At 37.4% G+C, this 22,807-nt stretch overlaps 1 protein-coding gene across 1 annotated transcript in view; it reads left to right on the plus strand.

Moving 5' to 3' along the window:
• LOC127449791 (growth arrest-specific protein 7-like) overlaps positions 1-22,807 on the plus strand; it is a 58,571-nt gene that overhangs the window by 22,077 nt on the left and 13,687 nt on the right. Inside the window, exons 2-7 of the mRNA XM_051713344.1 lie at positions 2,976-3,065; positions 8,752-8,864; positions 9,418-9,492; positions 9,641-9,719; positions 11,982-12,113; positions 15,589-15,712. Coding sequence (XP_051569304.1) covers positions 2,976-3,065; positions 8,752-8,864; positions 9,418-9,492; positions 9,641-9,719; positions 11,982-12,113; positions 15,589-15,712 — 613 coding nt within the window. The remainder of the gene's footprint in view (positions 1-2,975; positions 3,066-8,751; positions 8,865-9,417; positions 9,493-9,640; positions 9,720-11,981; positions 12,114-15,588; positions 15,713-22,807) is intronic.

Below are 22,807 nucleotides of genomic sequence, written 5' to 3' on the forward strand. Positions count from 1 at the left end.
GTTACCATACACTTTGTCAGTTCAAACTAGTCTGGCCATTCTCTGACCTCTCTCATCAACAAGGCATTTCTGTCCATAGAACTGCCGCTCACTGGATGTTTTTTGTTTTTGGCACCATTCTAGAGTAAATTCTAGAGACTGTTATGTGTGAAAATCCCAGGAGATCAGCAGTTACAGAAATACTCAAACCAGCCCGTCTGGCACCAACAATCATGCCACGATCCAAATCACTGAGATCAGATTTTTTCCCCATTCTGATGGTTGATGTGAACATTAACTGAAACTCCTGACCTGTATCTGCATGATTTTATGCACTGCTGCCACACGATTGGCTGATTAGATAATCGCATGGATGATTGTTGGTGCCAGATGGGCTGGTTTGAGTATTTCTGTAACTGCTGATCTCCTGGGATTTTCACACACAACAGTCTCTAGAATTTACTCCAGTGAGCGGCAGTTCGGTGGACACAAACACCTTGTTGATGAGAGAGGTCAACAGAGAATGACCAGACTGGTTTGAACTGACAAAGTCTACGGTAACTCAGATAACCGCTCTGTACAATTGTGGTGAGAAGAATATCATCTCTGAATGCTATTCTGAGATGCGGGTTGGTGCTGTTTTGGCAGCACGAGGGGGACCTACACAATATTAGGCAGGTGGTTGTAATGTTGTGGCTGATTGGTATATATGGAAGAATATATATAATGTGTGTGTATATATATATATATATCAGTATGTACTGTATATGAAACATTTGCGACATACCAATAAAATATATTTTTAAATATACATTTATTTGAATGAATGGATTTTTTTTTACTGTATATGATAATTACAGTGTTACTGTACAGTTTAATAATTTTTACAGTAATATACTTCAGTCACCAATTACAGTAATCAGTAAATAACTAAACAGCCATTGCAGTAGCTTAATGAACCAGGCTTTTACAGTAACTAGCTGGCAACAGTGTTGCCAGTATGTTACCGTAAAAAAGCCTGGTAAGGTCTAACAGTGAGGGGTTGAGGCTCAAAACCTAATTGTTTGCAGTAGAGTTTGAGCATACGTGTGTGTGGTGCACTGAAGGGCAATGGTAGGGAGCACATCCTGTTTGGCAGTGGCAGGGAGGCGGTACAGATGGTGAGCATTACATAATTGCAGTGCTTGCAGGCTAATTGGAGACACCATGGACCCCAGAGTGTATACTCAAACACTTTATGAGTGTACACAGTAACTGCAGTCTGATGTAGGGAAAGCCAGCAGCACGAGCTTTGTCTTGCTGTTTGTGCTTGTATGGGTTTAAAGTTGCTCTTAATAACTTCGGGTTGTTTTGTGGTTGTGACAGAATCTCTGGCTATATTCCAAATGCAATACTAGTGTACTGTTTACAGTAGGGAACGACAGGGCTCGACAACTGTTTGTCAATATGCACTGCAAAACTGATCCATGAGGCAATGGCAAAAGGTGACAAAAGGTATTTTTTGAATTGTTGCAGATTTATGTTGCTAATAATCCCTGAGATTGATGATTTTCTTGTGATAAAATCAACAGTTTCTCATTAGAGCGCAACGGTCTGATCCAGAAGTAAAAATCAAATTCATTTTTTCCATAGGTGAATTGATTTTGAATGATAACTTACAAACCTTTAAAGACAGACCTACCATGACCTCTGAAATTGTTCATTTGATGGTATATGCCTCTGTTAAAGGCATCACTCTACATTGTTTCAACTTTATTGTTTAAAAATTGCTTTAGTAGTGATATTCTTGGTGAACTACACTACCTATGATCCACCAGAGAGGATGTCAGAGAGAAACATCCACCAGTCAGAGAATTGCGGTAAATAAAGCCTGCCCAACAGCTCTGTAGTAAGACAGGCTTCAAATGACGCAATCGAGTTGGTCCCCATACACTTTCAAAATACTTTTACATTTGCAAATATCGGAATATTTTGCAATAAAAGTAAATATATTGTTTTTGTACTTATAATCAACAACTTCAAATCAGTAGTTTTATATTTTTCCATCGTTTTTAATCTGATTACGACATTCACAATGCTTCATGGGATTGTAATCCATGCGCTCATTAAAGATGTTAAGTACCTTTGTCTTTTTGTCTGATTTTCAAACACTTTTTTGCTTTAAATCAAAGTTTGTAATGTTGTAATTCACCTCGGAGCTGGATGGTTTGGTTCATGGCTTATGACTCTTGAATGGAGGATTTTATTAAACCCCTATAGAAAAAAAATAATGGTAAAACTACTTCGGTAACCAAGATGGCTGAAAAAGTTGTGGCACTGCTAATATCTACACTATTTACACTATACTAAACTACACTATATCAGTATAGACCTCTTTCTGCAGTTATTGTTAAATGGTTTTTGATAAAAACTGACTTCTTTAATCATTTCTTTAACTCATGTTGCTCCATATTTAATAAATATTCAATAAAAATAATTTTGTTTAATCATTATGCACTTTGTGAGCAGAAGAAAAGCACATTTTCCTCTTCCTTTACTTGTGCTATATACTGCATACTATTTTTTTCAGTACAATGTGAAACAGTAGGCGTTATACAACAATGAGCGTTTATTCATAGACTAAATGAAGCCTGATGCAGCATTCTACATGGTGTGCTTTGTTATAAACTGCACACATTTCTGCACATTTCTAGTAGTAGCTCAATCGTGTATCCATACATACAGAAAATGTACATACTGTGCACATAATGCAAACGGCATACTATTGTATTTTAAAAATAGTTTTTCTCTCTCTGTCCATCCAACCTAAGGCAGTTTAATAGGGCACAGTATATATGACCACTCTTTCCCTTTAAAATCCTGACCTTTCATTTCCCTTACTTCTGAGTCTTACACACAGGAGCTCTGCCTCACTTGTCTGAAAATAAAACCAACCTGACAACACACACACAAACACACACAGTGAACTGATCTCCCTCTGTTTTATCTCACCACAGATCAACTGCGTCACTTTCCCTGTGCCGATGTCTACGCCAGAGCAGCAGCTTCTCAAGCCCAATGAATGGAGCTACTGCGACTATTTCTGGGTGAGAGAGAGAGGACAATCATGGAAATCCTGGACACTGTGGCTGAGTACTGATACTAAACAATAAGGCTTAGTGCCATACCAAACAGGCCCCATATCACAGAGGAAAGTTGTTTATCCCAGTTGTTTAGTCTCAAAGTAATTCAGTCAATAAATATGTTTGCATGGGTTGTTATCATCGAGCTACAGCAGGTTTTTGCATAGTCGAGTTAGAGTTGTCTTCTGTCTGTCCAAATATACATGACATAATGTGTCAACATCAAAAATGCTGGGTTAAACGCATGTCACCTTTATTTCAAAGCATGCGCACAACGCCGACGCCAATTGTGTTCCAATTAATGCATACACATACTGGATGAGGTATGAGTTACTGGTGGTACAATCGCATTCTCTGGGTCTGCTAGGCCTCTTATTCTTACCTGAATCATTTGATTTTTGCAAAGTCGGACACTTTGCAAAAATCAACCGATTCTGGTAGGACTAAAGCGTTTACATGACATTTTAAAAAGACAAATTAGTATTTTAGTCCGACTGAAATAGAAATTGTTAAAGTGCATGTAAACTTATTGGCTGTGAGTTAAAAACTCATAATACACACTGGGTTCAAATCTACAATTTGTAGCAAATGCGAAATACCAAAAACCGGCCAATTGGCTGGTAACTATTTTTATTTTATTTTATTTTTTTACATGCAATGATTAAATAATCTATGCTGTTTGCTGAAAATATGCAAAGAAAAAACGATAAATGGCTCCATTGTCATAGGAATGAAGATGTTAGGAGATCACCCTGGGGTTTATTTTGCAACAGTGGGCGGGTGCATTATTACAGGGCTGCTTAGTAAATAAATACAGAAATGCACATGCAATATTGATTTGAATTTGAATTCAATTAGTATACAGTTTAGTGGTCTTTATTCAAAAATGTTACCCCAGAATGCAGCTATTAACCAATCAGAATGAAGTATTCCATATATTTATCGTCTAATAAATATATGGGTGTCTCTTTATCTTTGAGCGCTTTTAGCTGTGGACTTCTTCTTAAGCAATAAGGCATGAATCCACAATATGTTATATTTTATATGTAAAATGATTAAATGCCATCAAACTAAAGCACCCTAGGCGAATGAAGCCAGCGTTTATACTACGCGTGACGTCGTTTTAATATTAGTTAATTTAGGGTGATGTCACGGTTTTTAACGTACTGTTCCAGCCACAAGTAAAGTCAATAATGCAGGGTTTTCTTTCTGTGGACTGCCGCTTTTAGCGCTGTGCCACTTCTTTTTGTTTTATTAAACTTGTCACGGCCCCTTCCACTTTTAAAAACTCCAATCTCTCTCTTCGCATTTGTCGTGGCCGTGCTGTCTTTGTAGAGTTTGTGTATCAAATCATGTAAAAAAGTATACTTCCACACAATCTCTTAGATGGGCTTCATAGTTATCCATTTTAATGACAGTAACCTAGGTAACAACCCTTCAGCTGGCACGTGCGATTGTAAATAAAGTGTCAAGTCCAAACCACACCCACAAATAGTTTTAACCAATCATAAACGCTCTTCGACCAGCTGAGTTCTCATGGGTCAAGAATTTCAGAGATGTGCGCAAACAGGAGAAATCTCACCAATCGAACACCTTGGCAGAACAAAAACGTCACTGCACTTTGTCATCATTTGTAGGCGAATTAAGCAAAGCCTGTTCGCCCAGTAAGAATAAATTAGCCTTAACTGTCAGCTATGGGTGCTGCAGAGTGATACAAACAGAAGTTCTATGAAGAGGTCAGAGCTGTGCTGTATCATGAATAAAGCACGGCTGTTGACCAATCAGCATCCAGGACCGGAACTTCTGTTTTATAATAGACAGTAAAGTCTCATTAAAACATTTTTCTCTGTATACTATTAGCGTCCAACTGTGGATGTACTGTAAATGCCATTTATGATTTTTTTTTTCTTTTTCTAAAAGTTATAACAATTCCCACCACAGTGTGATTTCCAGCGCATCTCAAATTCTTTATTGTGTTCAATAGAATTCTGTGCTAGAAATTACACTGATGGAAATGATACTTTTTTTAAAAAAATTGTAAAATCCTTTATTAACCTCATAGTTAACATTTTAAGTATCCTAAATATTCACAATTAAATAATATTTTCATGCTTTTTGCTAAATTTGGCAAAATCACACCTTGACTGGAAATGATGACCAGTTAAAATATTTTGCTCACAAGTTCTATTTATTTATTTATTTGATTTATTTGAATTTTGTTTTCCTCAAACATCACTTGTCTCATATTTCATCTCAAGCATGCTCTTCTCTGACACTTTTGCCGACTTGATTAACGAGTACACTTTTAAACTTTTAAAGCTTTATTAGGTGCAAAATTGTTTGGTGTGGTGTAAATGACCCCACAACTGTTGGACAGTCGTAATTTTTGAAACATTTATGGAAATAATTTTCACACAATAAATATTGAAATGGTTTATGTATATTAAACTTTGTTTAGATTATCATAGTTTCAAACATTTAATAATTTGTATTTATAATGGATTTTCATAGTTTAATATTGAAAGTCTAGACTAAAACAGTAAAATCTAAACATAATTTAAAAAGTACCTAAAATAAATGATAAATGCCTGGTAATAAATCAGTTATAATGTGACCTTTATATATATATATATATATATATATATATATATATATATATATATATATATATATATATATATATATACAGGAGCATCTCAATAAATTAGAATGTCGTGGAAAAGTTCATTTATTTCAGTAATTCAACTCAAATTGTGAAACTCATGTATTAAATAAATTCAATGCACACAGACTGAAGTAGTTTAAGTCTTTGGTTCTTTTAATTGTGATGATTTTGCTCACATTTAACAAAAACCCACCAATTCACTATCTCAGAAAATTAGAATACATCATAAGACCAATAAAAAAAACATTTTTAGTGAATTGTTGGCCTTCTGGAAAGTATGTTCATTTACTGTATATGTACTCAATACTTGGTAGGGGCTCCTTTTGCTTTAATTACTGCCTCAATTCGGCGTGGCATGGAGGTGATCAGTTTGTGGCACTGCTGAGGTGGTATGGAAGCCCAGGTTTCTTAGACAGTGGCCTTCAGCTCATCTGCATTTTTTTGGTCTCTTGTTTCTCATTTTCCTCTTGACAATACCCCATAGATTCTCTATGGGGTTCAGGTCTGGTGAGTTTGCTGGCCAGTCAAGCACACCAACACCATGGTCATTTAACCAACTTTTGGTGCTTTTGGCAGTGTGGGCAGGTGCCAAATCCTGCTGGAAAATGAAATCAGCATCTTTAAAAAGCTGGTCAGCAGAAGGAAGCATGAAGTGCTCCAAAATTTTTTAGTAAACGGGTGCAGTGACTTTGGTTTTCAAAAAACACAATGGACCAACACCAGCAGATGACATTGCACCCCAAATCATCACAGACTGTGGAAACTTAACACTGGACTTCAAGCAACTTGGGCTATGAGCTTCTCCACCCTTCCTCCAGACTCTAGGACCTTGGTTTCCAAATGAAATACAAAACTTGCTCTCATCTGAAAAGAGGACTTTGGACCACTGGGCAACAGTCCAGTTCTTCTTCTCCTTAGCCCAGGTAAGACACCTCTGATGTTGTCTGTGGTTCAGGAGTGGCTTAACAAGAGGAATACGACAACTGTAGCCAAATTCCTTGACATGTCTGTGTGTGGTTGATGCCTTGACCCCAGCCTCAGTCCATTCCTTGTGAAGTTCACCCAAATTCTTGAATCGATTTTGCTTGACAATCATAAGGCTGCGGTTCTCTCGGTTGGTTGTGCATCTTTTTCTTCCACACTTTTTCCTTCCACTCAACTTTCTGTTAACATGCTTGGATACAGCACTCTGTGCACAGCCAGCTTCTTTGGCAATGAATGTTTGTGGCTTACCCTCCTTGTGAAGGGTGTCAATGATTGTCTTCTGGACAACTGTCAGATCAGCAGTCTTCCCCATGATTGTGTAGCCTAGTAAACCAAACTGAGAGACCATTTTGAAGGCTCAGAAACCTTTGCAGGTGTTTTGAGTTGATTAGCTGATTGGCATGTTACCATATTCTAATTTTTTGAGATAGTGAATTGGTGGGTTTTTGTTAAATGTGAGCCAAAATCATCACAATTAAAAGAACCAAAGACTTAAACTACTTCAGTCTGTGTGCATTGAATTTATTTAATACACGAGTTTCACAAGTTGAGTTGAATTACTGAAATAAATGAACTTTTCCACGACATTCTAATTTATTGAGATGCACCTGTATATAAGTAGAAATCTGTTCGTTTTAATAAAAACATAGACCCCTGGGACATGAAATTGACCAAACTTGAAGAAACATCCATATATATTTTATATAATTCAGTACAGTTTATTCTATTTACGGCAGTTTTACAGTAAGTTTTTCTTAATTCACCCACCATTGATGGGCGTAGCAAATTTTATTTTGAACCTGCAAAAAATCTCCTATTAGGACTAGAGATGTTCATGAGTAATCGATTAATCGAGTACTCATTCATCTTTAAATATTCGACTAATAAAAACACTAACCGAAAATTGCAATTTGATTTTGTGTGATGTTATTTAGAACACAATTTGGCCAAAAGAAGGTGTTTTCATGTGAAATAAAAATCTCTTTTGCATACTTGAAGCTTGGAAGCCTTCTTCGTAGTTCATTGTAAATGCATGACAGAAAACAACCAGAGCTGTGTTTCCCAAAAGCATCGTAAGCCTAAGCAGATTGTAGAAACCATTGCCGCCAATGGTCTCTACGATCAACTTCAGCTTACGATGCTTTTGGGAAACACAGCCCAGAACAAATCTGAAACATTTATCTCACAGCGGCTCTGATGCAGCCTTTAATTTACACAGAACCAAAGCCTAAAACATAAGCTTACATATAATGGATGCCCAAAAATAATGATTTAAAGTGATTATATCTCTTCAGAACACTTAAAATGTATGTTTCTATGTTTGACTGGAATTTATTTATTTTTAATCTGCGAAATGGGTTTAAAGTTTGAAGGTTAAATTCTAAATTTCAAGTAACCAATTACAAAAAATGTTTTATGTACTAGACTACAATATTACTTGAAATGTCCATCCCTAATTAGGACAAGACAACATTTATTGTTAGGCTAGAACAAAATAAGTGATAATGAGAACAGTACATGACATTTAGAATACAAAATATGATGAAAAAAACAAAAACAAGGGTTGAAATGAACATGTAGACAGAATTATATCTGTGTATAATGGCGAAATGCTAGATTATTTTACTGGGAAGTCAAGCGTGTACAGAGGTTACTTCACATTTGTTATGTGTAGAATGGCACATCAGCAAATGTCACAACAGCAGATTCTTACACCTACACACACACAGACATATAATGTTAACATGGCATTCACAAACACTGCAGCAGGGACGCTCACATTTCATTAGTCATACCCTGCTTGACCTACACACATCCTTCTGCGAATCACACACTCACAGGTACACCCGCAAGGGTGTACACCCCCTCACGCACTCTGATTCACGCAGACCCACGTCTGACTCACACACATGTGCCCACTCTCACGTGTTGTTGACAGTCTGTTGCTGATGACATCACAGCTGTGAGCGTGCATGTGTGATATCTGTCTATATTCTGCAGGCTGATAAGAGGGACCCTCAGGGGGCCACAGTGTCAGGGTTCGAGGTGCTGCTGCAGAAACAGCTGAAGGGGAAGCAGATGCAGAAAGAGATGGCAGAGTTCATCAGAGAAAGGTGGGCCAACCTCTCTCTCTCAACATTACAACATCTCACTCTTTGCTGATTAAGGCCCAATTATACTTCTAGTGGAATTAAAGAAATAACAGGTGTGACGTTATTTAGAACGCAATCTGGCCAAAAAAAAAAAAAAAGGTTTTGGGTAAAATTAAAATCTCCCTTGCATACTAGAAGCTTGAAAGTCATCTTTGTAGTTCATCGTAAATGCAGGCTCTTATCTCGTTCAGCAAATCTTAAAATCTGGGTTTTTGTTCATATTTAATCTTGATTGCTCTCTATTTCACCTATTGTTTTGTTCTTGTGTTGCAGCAGTGCTGTGTTAGTCCATCATGGATGTGTTCAGAATCTTTCAGTTTAATTAGATCATGTCAAAGTTTTTTGTTTGTTTTCAAATAGTATCTTGTTTTCGTCATAGCTTTGGCTGGGTTTGTCTTTTTCGATTAAAACCAAAGAGAGGCTCAAAAGGGGGTCAAGCCACTGCTCTGGCATCATGTTACATGGCTGGATCTATCTTTTATCTTTACATCTTTTCTTGATCACTGGGATTCAGGATAAAAATTGAAGAAGAGTATGCCAAGAACCTCTCCAAACTCTCACAGTTCCCAATGGCAGCACAAGAGGAAGGGTATGTACTGAGTCAAGTTTAACACTGACATTGAAATGTAAAGAATTCATATGAAGGCACAATTTATATTTATCTACAGAACTAATTTCAAGCATGAAAGAATAAGCTGTAGTTTTAACCATCCTAACTGGGTTCTGGTTTGATTAAGGACTCTGGGAGAAGCTTGGGCCCAACTTAAGAAGAGTCTAGCGGATGAGGCAGAGGTCCATCTCAAGTTCTCCTCGAAGGTGGGCACAATCTCTGTTATGGCATTTCACAATAAAGATGATGTAAGATTCAGCTGAGATGATATATGATTCAATTATTGGTTCTAACTCCAGCATTGCCTGGGAAGATAAAGTATCCTTCCTTTATTTCATTTCGTTGATGTGCTGAATAGCTTCCTCCTCTGTGATGTTATTAGCTGCCTGTATGTAATGAGCTACACAGTTCCCCTCAGTCTGCTGTGATTTGTCTTTTTTTTTTCCATCGCTGTGCTTTCCCTCGTCCACGCAAGCGTGCTCCATTTAGCGCTGGTGTAAGTGATTAAATGCAGAAAGATGGAGGTGATTCTGCAGTCTAATTCCCTCAGATCATGTATGATTTACCTTCTTCTGTCCTGAGACAACAAAACACAAACCCTTCTCTTGATCTCTGAGAACATCATAATCATTACTGATGTGGAAACATACGCCTGGTCCAATTACTGTCCAAAATGAAGTAAAACTCATTTCAGGCCCCATCCACACGATACAGTGTTTCTGAAAACATGGAGTTTCTCTGCATTTTGCCCTCCCATCCACACTCATTTTACAGTAGGCCATTGATAATGGTTTGAAAACACCTCAACAAAGACTTTCAAAACACAATTTTCCATGATGTAAGTGGACAGGTGAAACAGAGATTTTGACACAATTTGAACACAATTTGCGCACAGCAACGCTTGTTTCTAAATATTGGACATTCAAAATGTGACAGGGATACTGAGTCCAATAATTATAAGTAAACATTTTCATTGTCATTTATTTTCATTTCTGCATTTATACACTTCATTTATACAATCAACCCAGCACCATCTTTTTTTTTTTTAAATGGCCAAAAAGAAGCCAAAGCTTGTTATGCCTGCCCTAATTTTATATTTTATATCTAAATATTTCCATTTACACATTTCCATTTATTTCACAACTCATCAGAAGAAAACAAAGAAAATATAAAATAAAAAAAATAAGAGCAAGATGGCTAGATAACTTTATAAAGGTAACGTCCCCCTAACAAATAAATAATTTGAATCAAACTTAAATTTACCGTTTGCTTAAACTGCTTAATTTATATATGCATATAACACATATACATTTATACAAACATAAATACATATACTGTAAGTACAATGTTCCTATCAACCCATTCTTTTATTCTTTTTAAAGAACTCAATGAAAAAACAAATCTTTAATTTATTTATTGTTTTACATAATTTTAATACCTTTTCTAAGCTTGTTCCATAATTCCACTCCTTTTATTGTTCAATTCAAACTGTGCTTTTCTTAAATACATGCATATTCCTTTCAAATTATGATGATTGTCTTTCATGACAAGCATATTTTTTACATTTTTTGGTAATAAATGTTTGTATGCTTTATACATAATTTGGACAATATTTTATTTAGTAAGTAAGTTGAATTGGAATGACAAGATGAGAAGTGTACTGAACTGCTATAAAAAATAAAAAAAACACTCATGGCACAAAGCAATTTCATTTAGTCCAACGCATGTTTTGTGCCAGTATTTTGAGTAAATATGCCATTTTGGAGACCTAAATTTGAGCATTCTGGGAATTAAGTGTTGATTGGCCATGGTCCATAAAATAAAGTTAGTTTATGAAATATTATGAAATGTATGAAAAATTAAAGACACATTTCTATAGTTGGCATTTACTGTCTCATTATCATAATATAGTATTATGTTTCTGAAAACATCATGGGTTGGCTACTTTTCATACTGAAAAATAAAATGTATTTTTAAAACTACACTTAGCACAGTTATATGACTTTCTTTAAATTTCATTCTATTTCAGTTCTACTTCCTTAAAGGTACACAACTGAGCATTTCTAAACAAGTTAAAATGTAATTTAATTTCATTTGTATTTTATTTATTTTTTTAACTGTCATTTTTTGTTATAAATGAACAAAATACCATTATAAAGTATATACCATTATTACCCTAACACTACAATAGTTACAGTACAATCAACCTTGAGCACTACAATAATGATTTAACTTTATTATTATTAACATTATTATTAACGTTTTTTAACATTCGATTTGGCGAGAAATTTCCGGCTTTTGTCATTTGTCCTTGTGGGTTTACATCTTGTCCGCAAACAAAGAAAAGAAGGTCCGATGGCTTACATATAATATATGCTACTTACTTGAATTGTTTCTGAGATGGTGAGCTGTCCAGACTGTGTGTGGAACTGTCCTCCTAACTGATTTCTAAGGGTTCTGTTTCTTAGCTCCAGAGTGAAGTAGAGAAGCCATTGCTGAACTTCAGAGGAGACAACTTTAAAAAGGACATGAAGAAATATGACCACCACATTGCTGACCTGAGGAAGCAGCTGGTCAGCCGGTATGCTGCGGTAGAGAAGGTATGGCTGTTATGTAAGAAGTAATGTACTGTCAGCCAGTTGTTATCACAAAATGAACCCCAGCGGGGTGATTAGGAAGCATAAGACTCTTGAGTCACCCTGAAGGTGTGTAATTTGCTATAACAATCGACTGACTATACATTATCCTGCTTATTGCACGGCTACTAACCAAATAAATAAATATATGGACATGAAATATTGATTCGTGTTGAAGTTATGTAATTACCGCATGTGAGAATTCTAAACCTCCTTGAAATTCCACCTCCGGTTTGCAGTCCTGTTGGTGTTTATTATGCAAACAATGACCGTCTGACTGCTCATTATCCAGCTTATTACAAGACTACTTGCCAAATAAATAAATATGGACATAAAACATTGTTTTGAGATGAAATGATTTTATTAGCATACTTGTTGAGATCACACAGCGATCCGAGAAGTGGGAAAGATGACCTGGAATACCTGGATGTGTGGTTGTTTCTCAGAAATATCAAACCGCTAGATGGTGCCACTGACCAATATGAATCGAGCATTCCAGAGAGCCGTGTAATAAACAGTGTTGAAATCAAGAGTGAAGTGTGCAATTTTTTATGTTAAAATACTTGCTCCTCTATGCCATTTTAATAAGACAACTAAGTGTGTAGGTGAGGGCGCCTGTCTGAGGAGAGAGAAAGTGGTAAGGATATCCACCTGAGATGAACTGTGACTAATTACCATCTCTAAGTTCCCAGTGAGAGTCAGGGGAGATAAAAAGATGGCCAGTTCACAGAGAGAGGAGAGAGACAGACAGACCAGAGTCTTCGTGTCTGTCCCCTGAGAGAGAGCCTTGTGATATGTGAAGCTGAAAAGCGGACTGTTTATTTGAGTGATGCTGAAAAGCCGTCTTGTGTTTTGAGTGCAGCTGTACAGCGATTGCTGGTTATTTGTCAATAAAATGGACTCACGTGAACTATGGAAACCTGTTCCCGCTTCCTCCTTTATCTGCCCATTGCGCCCGCGGCTATTCCAGAGCTTGGGCCGTGCGCTCCAGAAAGGCCTCCGGCTCATCTTGCGCCCCCATCTTCGCCAGTGTCACATGGGGGTTCGCTGCTGCCGGGGTCACGGGGTAGCAAGCTCCGCATTGCCCGACGGTCCTCCTTTTGGCCTCAAAGGAGCGCCTCGAAGCACTGTTGCTGCTCCGTCTGCAGATCCATGAGCGCCTGGTGTTGTGCCTGGTAGATGTTGGCGAGGGATCAAAACACTTCCTCCAGTGGCGAAGACGACTCCATAGCAGCGTACCTTCTTCCTTATCCCGGGTTTTGGCACCAGTGTAACAAAGGTTCATGTTGGGCAGATAAAGGAGGAAGCGGGAACAGGTTTCCACAGTTCACGTGAGTCTGTTTTATTCACGAATAACCAGCAATCACTGTACAGCTTCACTCAAAACGCAAGACAGCTTTTCAGCGTCACTCAAATAAACAGTCCGCTTTTCAGCTTCACACAACACATGGCTCTTTCTCAGGGGACAGACACAAAGACTCTGGTCTGTCTGTCTCTCTCCTCTATTTGTGAACTGGCCATCTTTTTGTCTTCCCCGACTCTCACTGTGAACATAGAGATGATAATAAATCACAGTTCATCTCAGGTGGATGATACCACTCTCTCTCTCCTCAGATGGGTGCTCGACCACACCCTCACCTCCACAGTAAGCCATCAGTGCGTTGACTTATGAAAAGTGTAAACACTTTGGCTCTGTGACCTTTTAAACATGTCAACTTCTGGCTCAAATGGGTTGAGTTTGGAGCAGGACTACCTGCTTTTCTAACCAGTGATAGATGGGAATTGGTGGTAGGAGTGTTTGGGAAACCTGTTTGGAAACAAAAATTGTTTGGCAATTCCATTTGGTGATGAAATTGTGCACTTCACCTTTAAGAAGTAGTAGTTTTGCAAACTCAACAGATTTAAAATGTATCTTTTTGCTTATTGAACTTTGAATATTCTAAAGTTCGATCTGAATCTATCAAGAATTTTAATGAAACTTTTCAAGTCTGTGTATGGCTTGAACAAATGGCTTGAAAAATATCCTGCATTAGCAGGTTGTCCTATATAAAGCCAATTTATCTATCAACAAGTCTGTCCAAAAGTTTGGATTGACAGCAGATGGCTGGATGAGACATGAGACAGATCACAGTGATGCCTTGAGTGATTCAGTTGTGTTCATCCAAATGATTAAACATCAGTATAGACCCCAGACTGCTGCTCATTTCACAAACTCACACAATCAATCTAGTTATTTTACTTCTAAGTGGGCAATTGGATTGGTAGTGTTGCTTTATGACATGAGAGGCTGTGTGTTACAATCAGTGCCGATATTCCCTATACGCAACAGGTTGCGAAGGGCCTCAAACCACCAGCGGGCCCTCAAGTTGTCAAAGATGTTATAAGTCTAGTATTGTCATGCTCATGAAAGCAGATGCAGCTAATAAACAAGAGTATGTTCAAGAAATGACTAGGTGAAGACAGATATTGCAGATATATAGCCTTAAAATGGTATATTAATGTTTACTATTTAAACCCATTTAAGATCAAGATGAAAATGTTAAAACTATTTTACATTATTATTTTTATATTTATATCTAAAATCTCATCATTACCTCATATCATCCCAGATGTGTTTGACTTTGTCTTCTGCAGAACACAAATGATGGTTTTTTGAAAAATATTTCAGCTCTGTAGGTCCATATAATGCAAGTGAATGGGTGCCAAAATTGATGCTTCAAAAAGCACATAAAGGCATTATAACAATAATCCTTTCAATCAATCCAGTGTTTAAATCCATATTTTCAGAAGTGATATGATAGGTGTGGGTGAGAAACAGATAAATATTTATGTTTTTTTTTTTTTTTTTGCTTGAAATCCTTCTACCTGCCCAGTAGGGTGCGATATGCATAAAAAATGTCAATCACCAAAAATACAAGAAGAAGAATGTATAAGTGATCTGTTTCTCACCCACACCTTTCATATCGATTCTGAAGATATTGATTTAATCACTGGAGTCTTATGGATTACTTTATGCTGATTTATGTGATTTTTGGCATCCCATTCACTTGCATTGTATGATCTGAGAAATTCTTATGTTTGAAATTCAAAATCTTTGTTTGTGTTCTGCAGAAGAAAGAAAGTCACACACATTTGGGATGGCATAAGGGTGAATAAATGAGAGAATTTTCATTTTTGGGTGAACTATCACTTTAACACCCCCAGTGAGCAAGTCAAAGGCAACAACTGCCAAGAAAATCTCCCTAAGATGATTAGGCAGAAGCGGAAGAATCCTTGGGAGTAACATATACTCAGTGGGGGAGCGCATCCACCTCTGACTGGCACTTGTTTAAACAAAGTTAGATAACATAGATATTGTACGCCAATGTCCATTGGCCAAGAATAGTCTTGGCAAGTCTTAGTCCAACATTCCATTACCTGTTTGTGCTGTGTTTTGCAGGCACGGAAGGCTCTAGCTGACAGACAAAAGGATCTTGAGGTGAAAACACAACAGCTTGAGATCAAACTGAGCAACAAAACAGAAGAGGATATTAAGAAAGCCAGACGGAAATCCACACAAGCAGGTCAGAGCATCACTTAGTGGTGGAACTGCTTAAAAGGTGTTCATTAAGTAAAGGTTAAATTTGTATGATTTTTACCACACAAAATACACCTGACAACAGCTTTATGAGATCTAATATGTTACCACTGTCAATTCATAGTATTTTGAAACTAGGAGTGCATTCACAATAGAATTTACACATACAAAACAAGTTACGTTTAGGGATAATATTTTGGCCACATAGATACATATAGGCATGGGAATCGTAAGGAATTTAATGATTCCGTGTCCTATTCCAATTCCTCTTAAAGATTTTGATTCCTAAGTGGTTCTTTTAACGATTCTTACTTTTGAGGAAGAAATATTCAGATATAAAAAATGCAGTTTATATTGCATTTACTTCCCTCTTCAGCCTGTTGTCAAATAATGAGATGACTTCAGATTACAACAAAGCAGATATAACAAATCAGAAATAAATTAAATGCAATTCTTGGAAAAGTTGTTTACACAGACTTTAATGACTTTTCAAAGAATTCAGGGGCATAAATGCAATCCAATAATTGGTCCTTCTTAGGCATGCCTCCAAATGAGCATAATAAAGTGCTGTGCCTATGCAAATGAATTAAATTGCACCCGCAAAGTGATTTATCAGGCCTGAATGTAATTTCAGAAATGGAAACTGAGAGAGCAAATTAATATGAATAGAAGGTAAGTATTCATTTGATTTGCGCTGTGCATCATGCTGTCATTGTGGCAAAAAAAAAAAAAAAAAGAGACTTTGAGAACAGAGAATACATAGAACACCCAGTGATGACACACACTATAATGTGAAATTAAATTATTTCTCATGAAAAAAAAAAAAGATTATTTTTGAACTCAAAATCATTACTGATAACACATGTGTCAGGGTGAGCAAGAGACAGACACGGTGAATGTTGTGTACCCTTTTGGGGTTTGGGAGGCTGTCCCCATGGATTCTCAGTCCCACTCCGGGCTTTCCATCTAACCGGTGAACTGGGGGGTGAGTGACGTCACAGTTGGTGCCCAACTGCACTGTCTCAGCCCACAAAAGTGGCCATGTTCTCTACCACTATGGCGGGGTGAACAAGAGACAGACACAGGGGATGTGGCGTCAAGCCTCGTAGAGGCGTTTATTGGAAATAACAGCAACAGAAAATGTTCGGAAAGGGGAATAAAGTGTCCATGGGGGAATTAGTGTCCAAAATAAAGGGGAGTCTGGCGACCTCACGGTGAAGGCGGCTTTGTGAAGGATGGGGAGTGTTCACAGGAATCAGAATGAGCTTTATTGCCAAGTATGCTTACACATACAAAGAATTTGTCATGGTGACAGAAGCTTCCAGTGTACAACAATACAACAACAAGACAGAGATAATAATAAAAAAATAGAATAAAAATAAAGTGAATAGAAAATATAAAAAGAAAACAAATATATATTTATATATACGTATGTCACAGAGAAACTCACGGAGGCAGGGATAAGGACTCAATCGCGGGCTTTATTGCACAGGTGAATGAATTAGAGAAGAAAACAACAGGTAAGTCAATCCAGAAACAGATGTGTTGCAAACAGCAGGTGGGTAAAATCCAGATCGGGAAATATAGTGATGTTCAGATGACAGGAAAACTCACAACAGTCCTTTGATTGTTGCAGGAAACGTAAACAGCACAGGAGAGTCCAATATGCGGGGGAAAAAATGCAGGAAGAAACAATACTATACTCTGACGAGGGGGACAATAATTAGGAAAGTATTTACATGGGAAGGTCTAGATGAAACTAGGGAGTCCATAGTCTCCGGGGAAACACTGACAAGAACAGACATTGACTGTGTGTGAGAGCGGGATATAAATGAAGTCCTTGATTAGACACTGATAAAGTGCAGGTGCGTGTGATCAATTCAGGGGTGAGTGAGCGGAGTGTGGAGTGAGAGAGGAAGTCCGGTGGCTCCATGACAACGAATGTACAAATACAAATTTTATTTATCTGTCGAAATATTGCAAAATATTTTAAGTGGTGGTATACAGTGCTCCGGGGTGACTGGCCATAGGGAGTGCCGGGCGTTTTCCCAGTGGGCCGCTGGGTAATTTGGGCTGGTCCGCTGCTGTGCAAGTACCAGCCTGTCTTACTAAACTCTGCAAGACAAGCTAATACAATGGCTTTTATTTTAAAATAACTTCGGAATGCATATCCATATGAACGCATCAATTCTGTACCTCATGTGGACCTCATTATTTGACATAAAAATCACAATAATGGTGACAACCAAAAACAAAATTAAGTATAAGATGAGCTCTGAATAATCACCATATGACAAATAACTGCAAGTTACAACTAATACAATAACAGTAGCGTAAATACAATTGGAAAACAGTAAAGCTATGAGCAGTACATAGTCATTTGCATAATTTATTCATCAAAAATTTCTGGGTGCTGAAGCACGGCTTGCAGAACAATGCTCACCCCTATAAACATGCAGAAAATAAGCCATGAAAAATATTACTTTGTGGCTATTTGAGCCTTTGAGGCTTACTTTTTTAAAGAACAGCAGAAACAGCGCTTGTCAAAGCATAGGGCTTTTCACCTTTTCTCAAGAATAATCTGGGGAAGGAATTAAAAGATGTAAATAAGATATAAAGATGCAACAAACTCACATAGAGTGAAAATATGAGCAATTAATCTGCAAAATATCTGCAACGGTATTTTAAGGTATTTTGTTAATGCAAAAAATACCTTAAATTAAGTTTTTTTTTGTGTTTTTTTTTACATATATTTATATTTGTATATTTATATATGTACATATTCTGGCCAAATTGGTTTTCACTGATATTTTAAAATAAACATTTACACATAGTTATGTGAGGAATTAACATGAAATTTTAGGCATTGTCATCAGTGTCCTGCTGTGTGACACTTTCTTCATCTAACTATTTTAAACAACATTTTATGATCTTGTATAGCTATAAATACATCTATTATTATTATTATTATTATTATTATACTTGTTTCCACAACCTCATATTAACTAAGACAATAGTTTATTTGCACTTCTAGAAAAAAGTTGAAAGGTGATTAAGATCTTTATATACTTTGAAGAAATGCTGACTTGTCACAGCACCTAAAATACACACTTTCCCTTGTACGTTCATGTACATTTTAACATAACATCTGTATGTTGGGAAAAAAAACTTCGGACATGTTATTTGTCTGAGATATAAAGTACTTATTTTTTGTGCTTTCTCTAAAAAACTCCACTCATCACATTTATAGTGGTTTTATATGTTTTAAAGTTATGACAAATTTTGCACTGTGGGGCCCGTTGTCATGACCAGTAGTCAATAGAAATGCCTTTTTTTTTTTTTTTTTTTTTTCCAACACAAAAATTTGAATTGAGCCGGAAAATGAAATAAATGAGCCGGTGTGGTGTGTTGCGGGCGGGGTTTGGTGGGCCACTCTGGGCCAGAAAGTCCAGGACCACCAGTACAACTGCATAGAAAGCACACCTTAGGTGAATTAAGCTCAATTAAAATGTCCCAAACACATTTTGTTTATTTTGTTTTAGCGTTTATTTAAGCCAAACTTCGTGTAGTACTTTGCAGGCTTGCAATGACTGGTGAGTAAATTTCCCTCTCCATTTTATGTGTTGTGATGTATTGATAAACCCTTATTCCCTATACCAATTTGAGTGCCTTTCCAACTCACTTAAGATGGCTGAATACCATGTGAATTCCACTTCACAGGACACTATCAGAATTGGAATGCACCTTACATAACACAGTAACAGTTCTTGGTTAATTTCGAGCTGGACATCATGGAAGTCAGATGGACTAAAAAGAACCTGATCATTAGAGTCATTTGTTTGGAACTGTTGTACACTGGTCATGCTGTGTGTTTCAAGCTGTAGATTCAAACAAATTGGCTCATAAGAGTCATTCTTTTGGGAATTGGACTACACTGGCCGCACTGTATATTTAAAAGAACCGGATTATATGAGTAATTCATCCAGGAACTGCATTACACTGGTCTCACTGTATGATTAGTGGCGTAGATTCAAAAGAACCATCGCATTTGAGTTATTCGTTCGGGAACCGTACCACACTGGTCATGCTGTAGGCACAAAAGAACCGACTAATTAGAATCATTAATTCGGGAATTGGACATCTCCTTCTGTGCACCATGGAGAAAAAGTAAGTCATACGGGTTTGCAATGATGTGACAGCGAGTAAACAATGACAGAATTGTCATTTTTGGTTGAACCAACCCTTTAAGAAGTTCAACAAAACATACTGATTGACTGTGTAAATGAACTCTCCAACTATCAGAACCGTCAAATCACATCCAGCACTCTGAACTGCTGGATGCTGTCCTTAACTTCTCTATAGGATTGACTTCCACAATAGATATGCAGACTCCAGACTTCTGCCCTGTCTCTCGTTTCAAAACCCTTCAGTTATTATCTTCTATTTGGAATGGCTTTGCAAGTGAAAAACATTCCTCCATAATTGAGCATCAGTGCTTTCTATGTTGAGTATGGAGCTTTTTGTGTGGTGAGATCTTGTGTGGGGCACAAATTGCCTGCCATTGTTATAGCATGCCGAGGCTGTGAAGTTCAGGCTGTGCTTTTGTGCACAAGGGGAGAGTGGCGTGACAAACAGGATGGGAAAGAACAGTCCAGGGGATAAAGAGGACTTTGGCTCAGCCTCAGGAGTTGGCGTTTAAGAAAAGCCAGGCCGTATTGGTTCCAGATGGAGTTGGGAAATGCATGGGGTAATTATCTATTTTTGCAGTGGGAAAATGGGCCCTATTGGATCTGACGATGAGCTTGCCAAGCCTCGTATTGCTTCGAACAACTGCTGTCAATGCTGGATTTGTCTTGAGCTGGCAACTCGCACATCTTAAATGTTAGAAGACCTGGTAACCTTGAGGTTCACATGCTCTGAACAGTAGGATGCATGGTGGGGAGAGTTCTTTCAACCTTTGAGGTTGGAGACAACTTATTGGCCTGAGTGACTGGTGCATTATTGGTGCATTAATGGTGTCTTATTCAATTCTTATAGAATGACACTGTCAACACTGAGTGCCAAATGGCAAGAACTGACTCACAGCCACTCATGGACATTAAGAAGTTACAAATGAAATCTAGTAGCAATGCTGCTATTCTATGTATAGTAAATTAAGTTATCTTTTTACTCATGACATTAAAATTAATTATTAACTGTTACTTCTTGATTCATAATCATTTTAAGTTTGTTCATTAATAATGTATTTCCATGTTTTTTTTTTTGTTTTTTTTTTTGTTTTTTTGTGCATGAGAGGTTAAAGTTTGAACATTGTAATTAGAAAAATTTATTTGAGGTACCTTGAAGTACCATGGAAATATCATACTATATACAGTAAATGACTGAAGTTCAGGCATGGGACTCTGCATGGTGCAAGCTGATAGGTTCTTTGAACTTATTATTTGTTAGCCAATCGGCTTGCTCACATGTGATATTTTAAGCCAGCCATTCCCAACTCTGTTCCTGGAGGCCCCCCAACACTGCATATTTTGTATATCTCCCTTTTCTGACACACCCAATTCAGGTCTTGGAGTCTCCACTAACGAGTTGAATCAGGTGTGTTTGATTAGGGAGATATCCAAAATGTGTAGTGTTGGGGGGCCTCCAGGAACAGGGCTGGGAAGCCAATCAGTTTGCTTGGTGTAAGCTGATAGTTCCTTTACATGTAATCGGTTAGCCAGTCAACTTGAGTATTCTCACTTTGTCTAACATTTAAATTGCTCAGTTTTGCAGATAAGCCAGTTTCACCACAGCCCCCTTCAAGATTTTTTCTCTATAAATTCTGTTTGCTCAGGTGGTTACTGGGTTTTTATTCTATAAGCTTGCACAGTAAGGTCAGATTTTTAGTTTTGACACATAGCCATCTTTAACAAGGTGAGACTTCCTGAGGTCATTAGTTTAAATAAATCCAGACATAGTTGGGCTAAGTCACTAGTTAAATAAGTTCTGGGCTTTCCTGGTTCAGGTACACCTTATGAGTCAGGTCACTAGCTGTCTAAGCCATTTGGGCAAGCTGGCCCAGGCACACACAGAGATTTAGTTCATTAGAGTTGTAATATTTGGCCAAGCCACACTAAGCTAGCATACACTCTGTGCACATGGCTTTTCAGAGCAGCAGCAGTACACAAGTTTTGGTGGTAGATCTGCATAATCAAAGGCCAAAATCCTATCAATATGTCATACCCACATTAACATGCAAAATCTTTCAGAGAGTTGTCATGACTGAACTATGGTAATATATCCGTACCCATACCATATATCGAAATACCATGGTATAAACATCTGATACCATCACTGTATTGTGGTAACGCTACAGTTCTTTTTTGTAAGGGTTTAGTGACTACAAAGAATTCATTAGTGGTGTTCACAAAGGTAAGCATCACTAAATGTGTTTACCTGTATAGCAATATGCTGATAACTACCAAAAATCAGCTTATTCAAAATACAATGCAAGGAATCTGCTTTTACATGAGAGTCATGCACACGATTTCTGATAAACTGGTAAGAAAGACAGTAAATGTGTTTACATGCAACGCAAAATCGGGGTAATGAGCAAAAATATATTATATGATAAAATACATTTAAAGTACCTGCATTTAGTTACATCTGTAGTGACAATGTTAACCTAACTCTGAACCCAACCCTATCCCAAACTGTATCCTAACCATAACCCCTAATCTCTAACCCCTAACCCTGCTCCTAAACCTACCAGTACCTCAACCTCAGTTGCAGGAAATGTGAATCTTGTGTGAATTTTGCAGAAGAACATGTCGTCATACAATAAACACATTGCATTGTATGTATTTTAATGTTAGCACATAGTAGTTAAAGACACCTAATATGAAGTAGAACCAAGAATTGCATTTAATATTTTCAAAAATGTCTTCCTCAAAAGCACTAAAATAATTGTTAACCGCTAAGGAACCGGAATAGTTCAGAGGAAACATAATCGGAATCATTTAATGCCTTATGATTCCCATTCCTATTAAAAATACATTAGCAACTGCTTTGCCCTGTCAGTCACCCACCATCCCGACTTTTG

This window comes from Myxocyprinus asiaticus, chromosome 13 (assembly GCF_019703515.2).
Source record: "Myxocyprinus asiaticus isolate MX2 ecotype Aquarium Trade chromosome 13, UBuf_Myxa_2, whole genome shotgun sequence".
NCBI classification, from domain to species: domain Eukaryota; kingdom Metazoa; phylum Chordata; class Actinopteri; order Cypriniformes; family Catostomidae; genus Myxocyprinus; species Myxocyprinus asiaticus.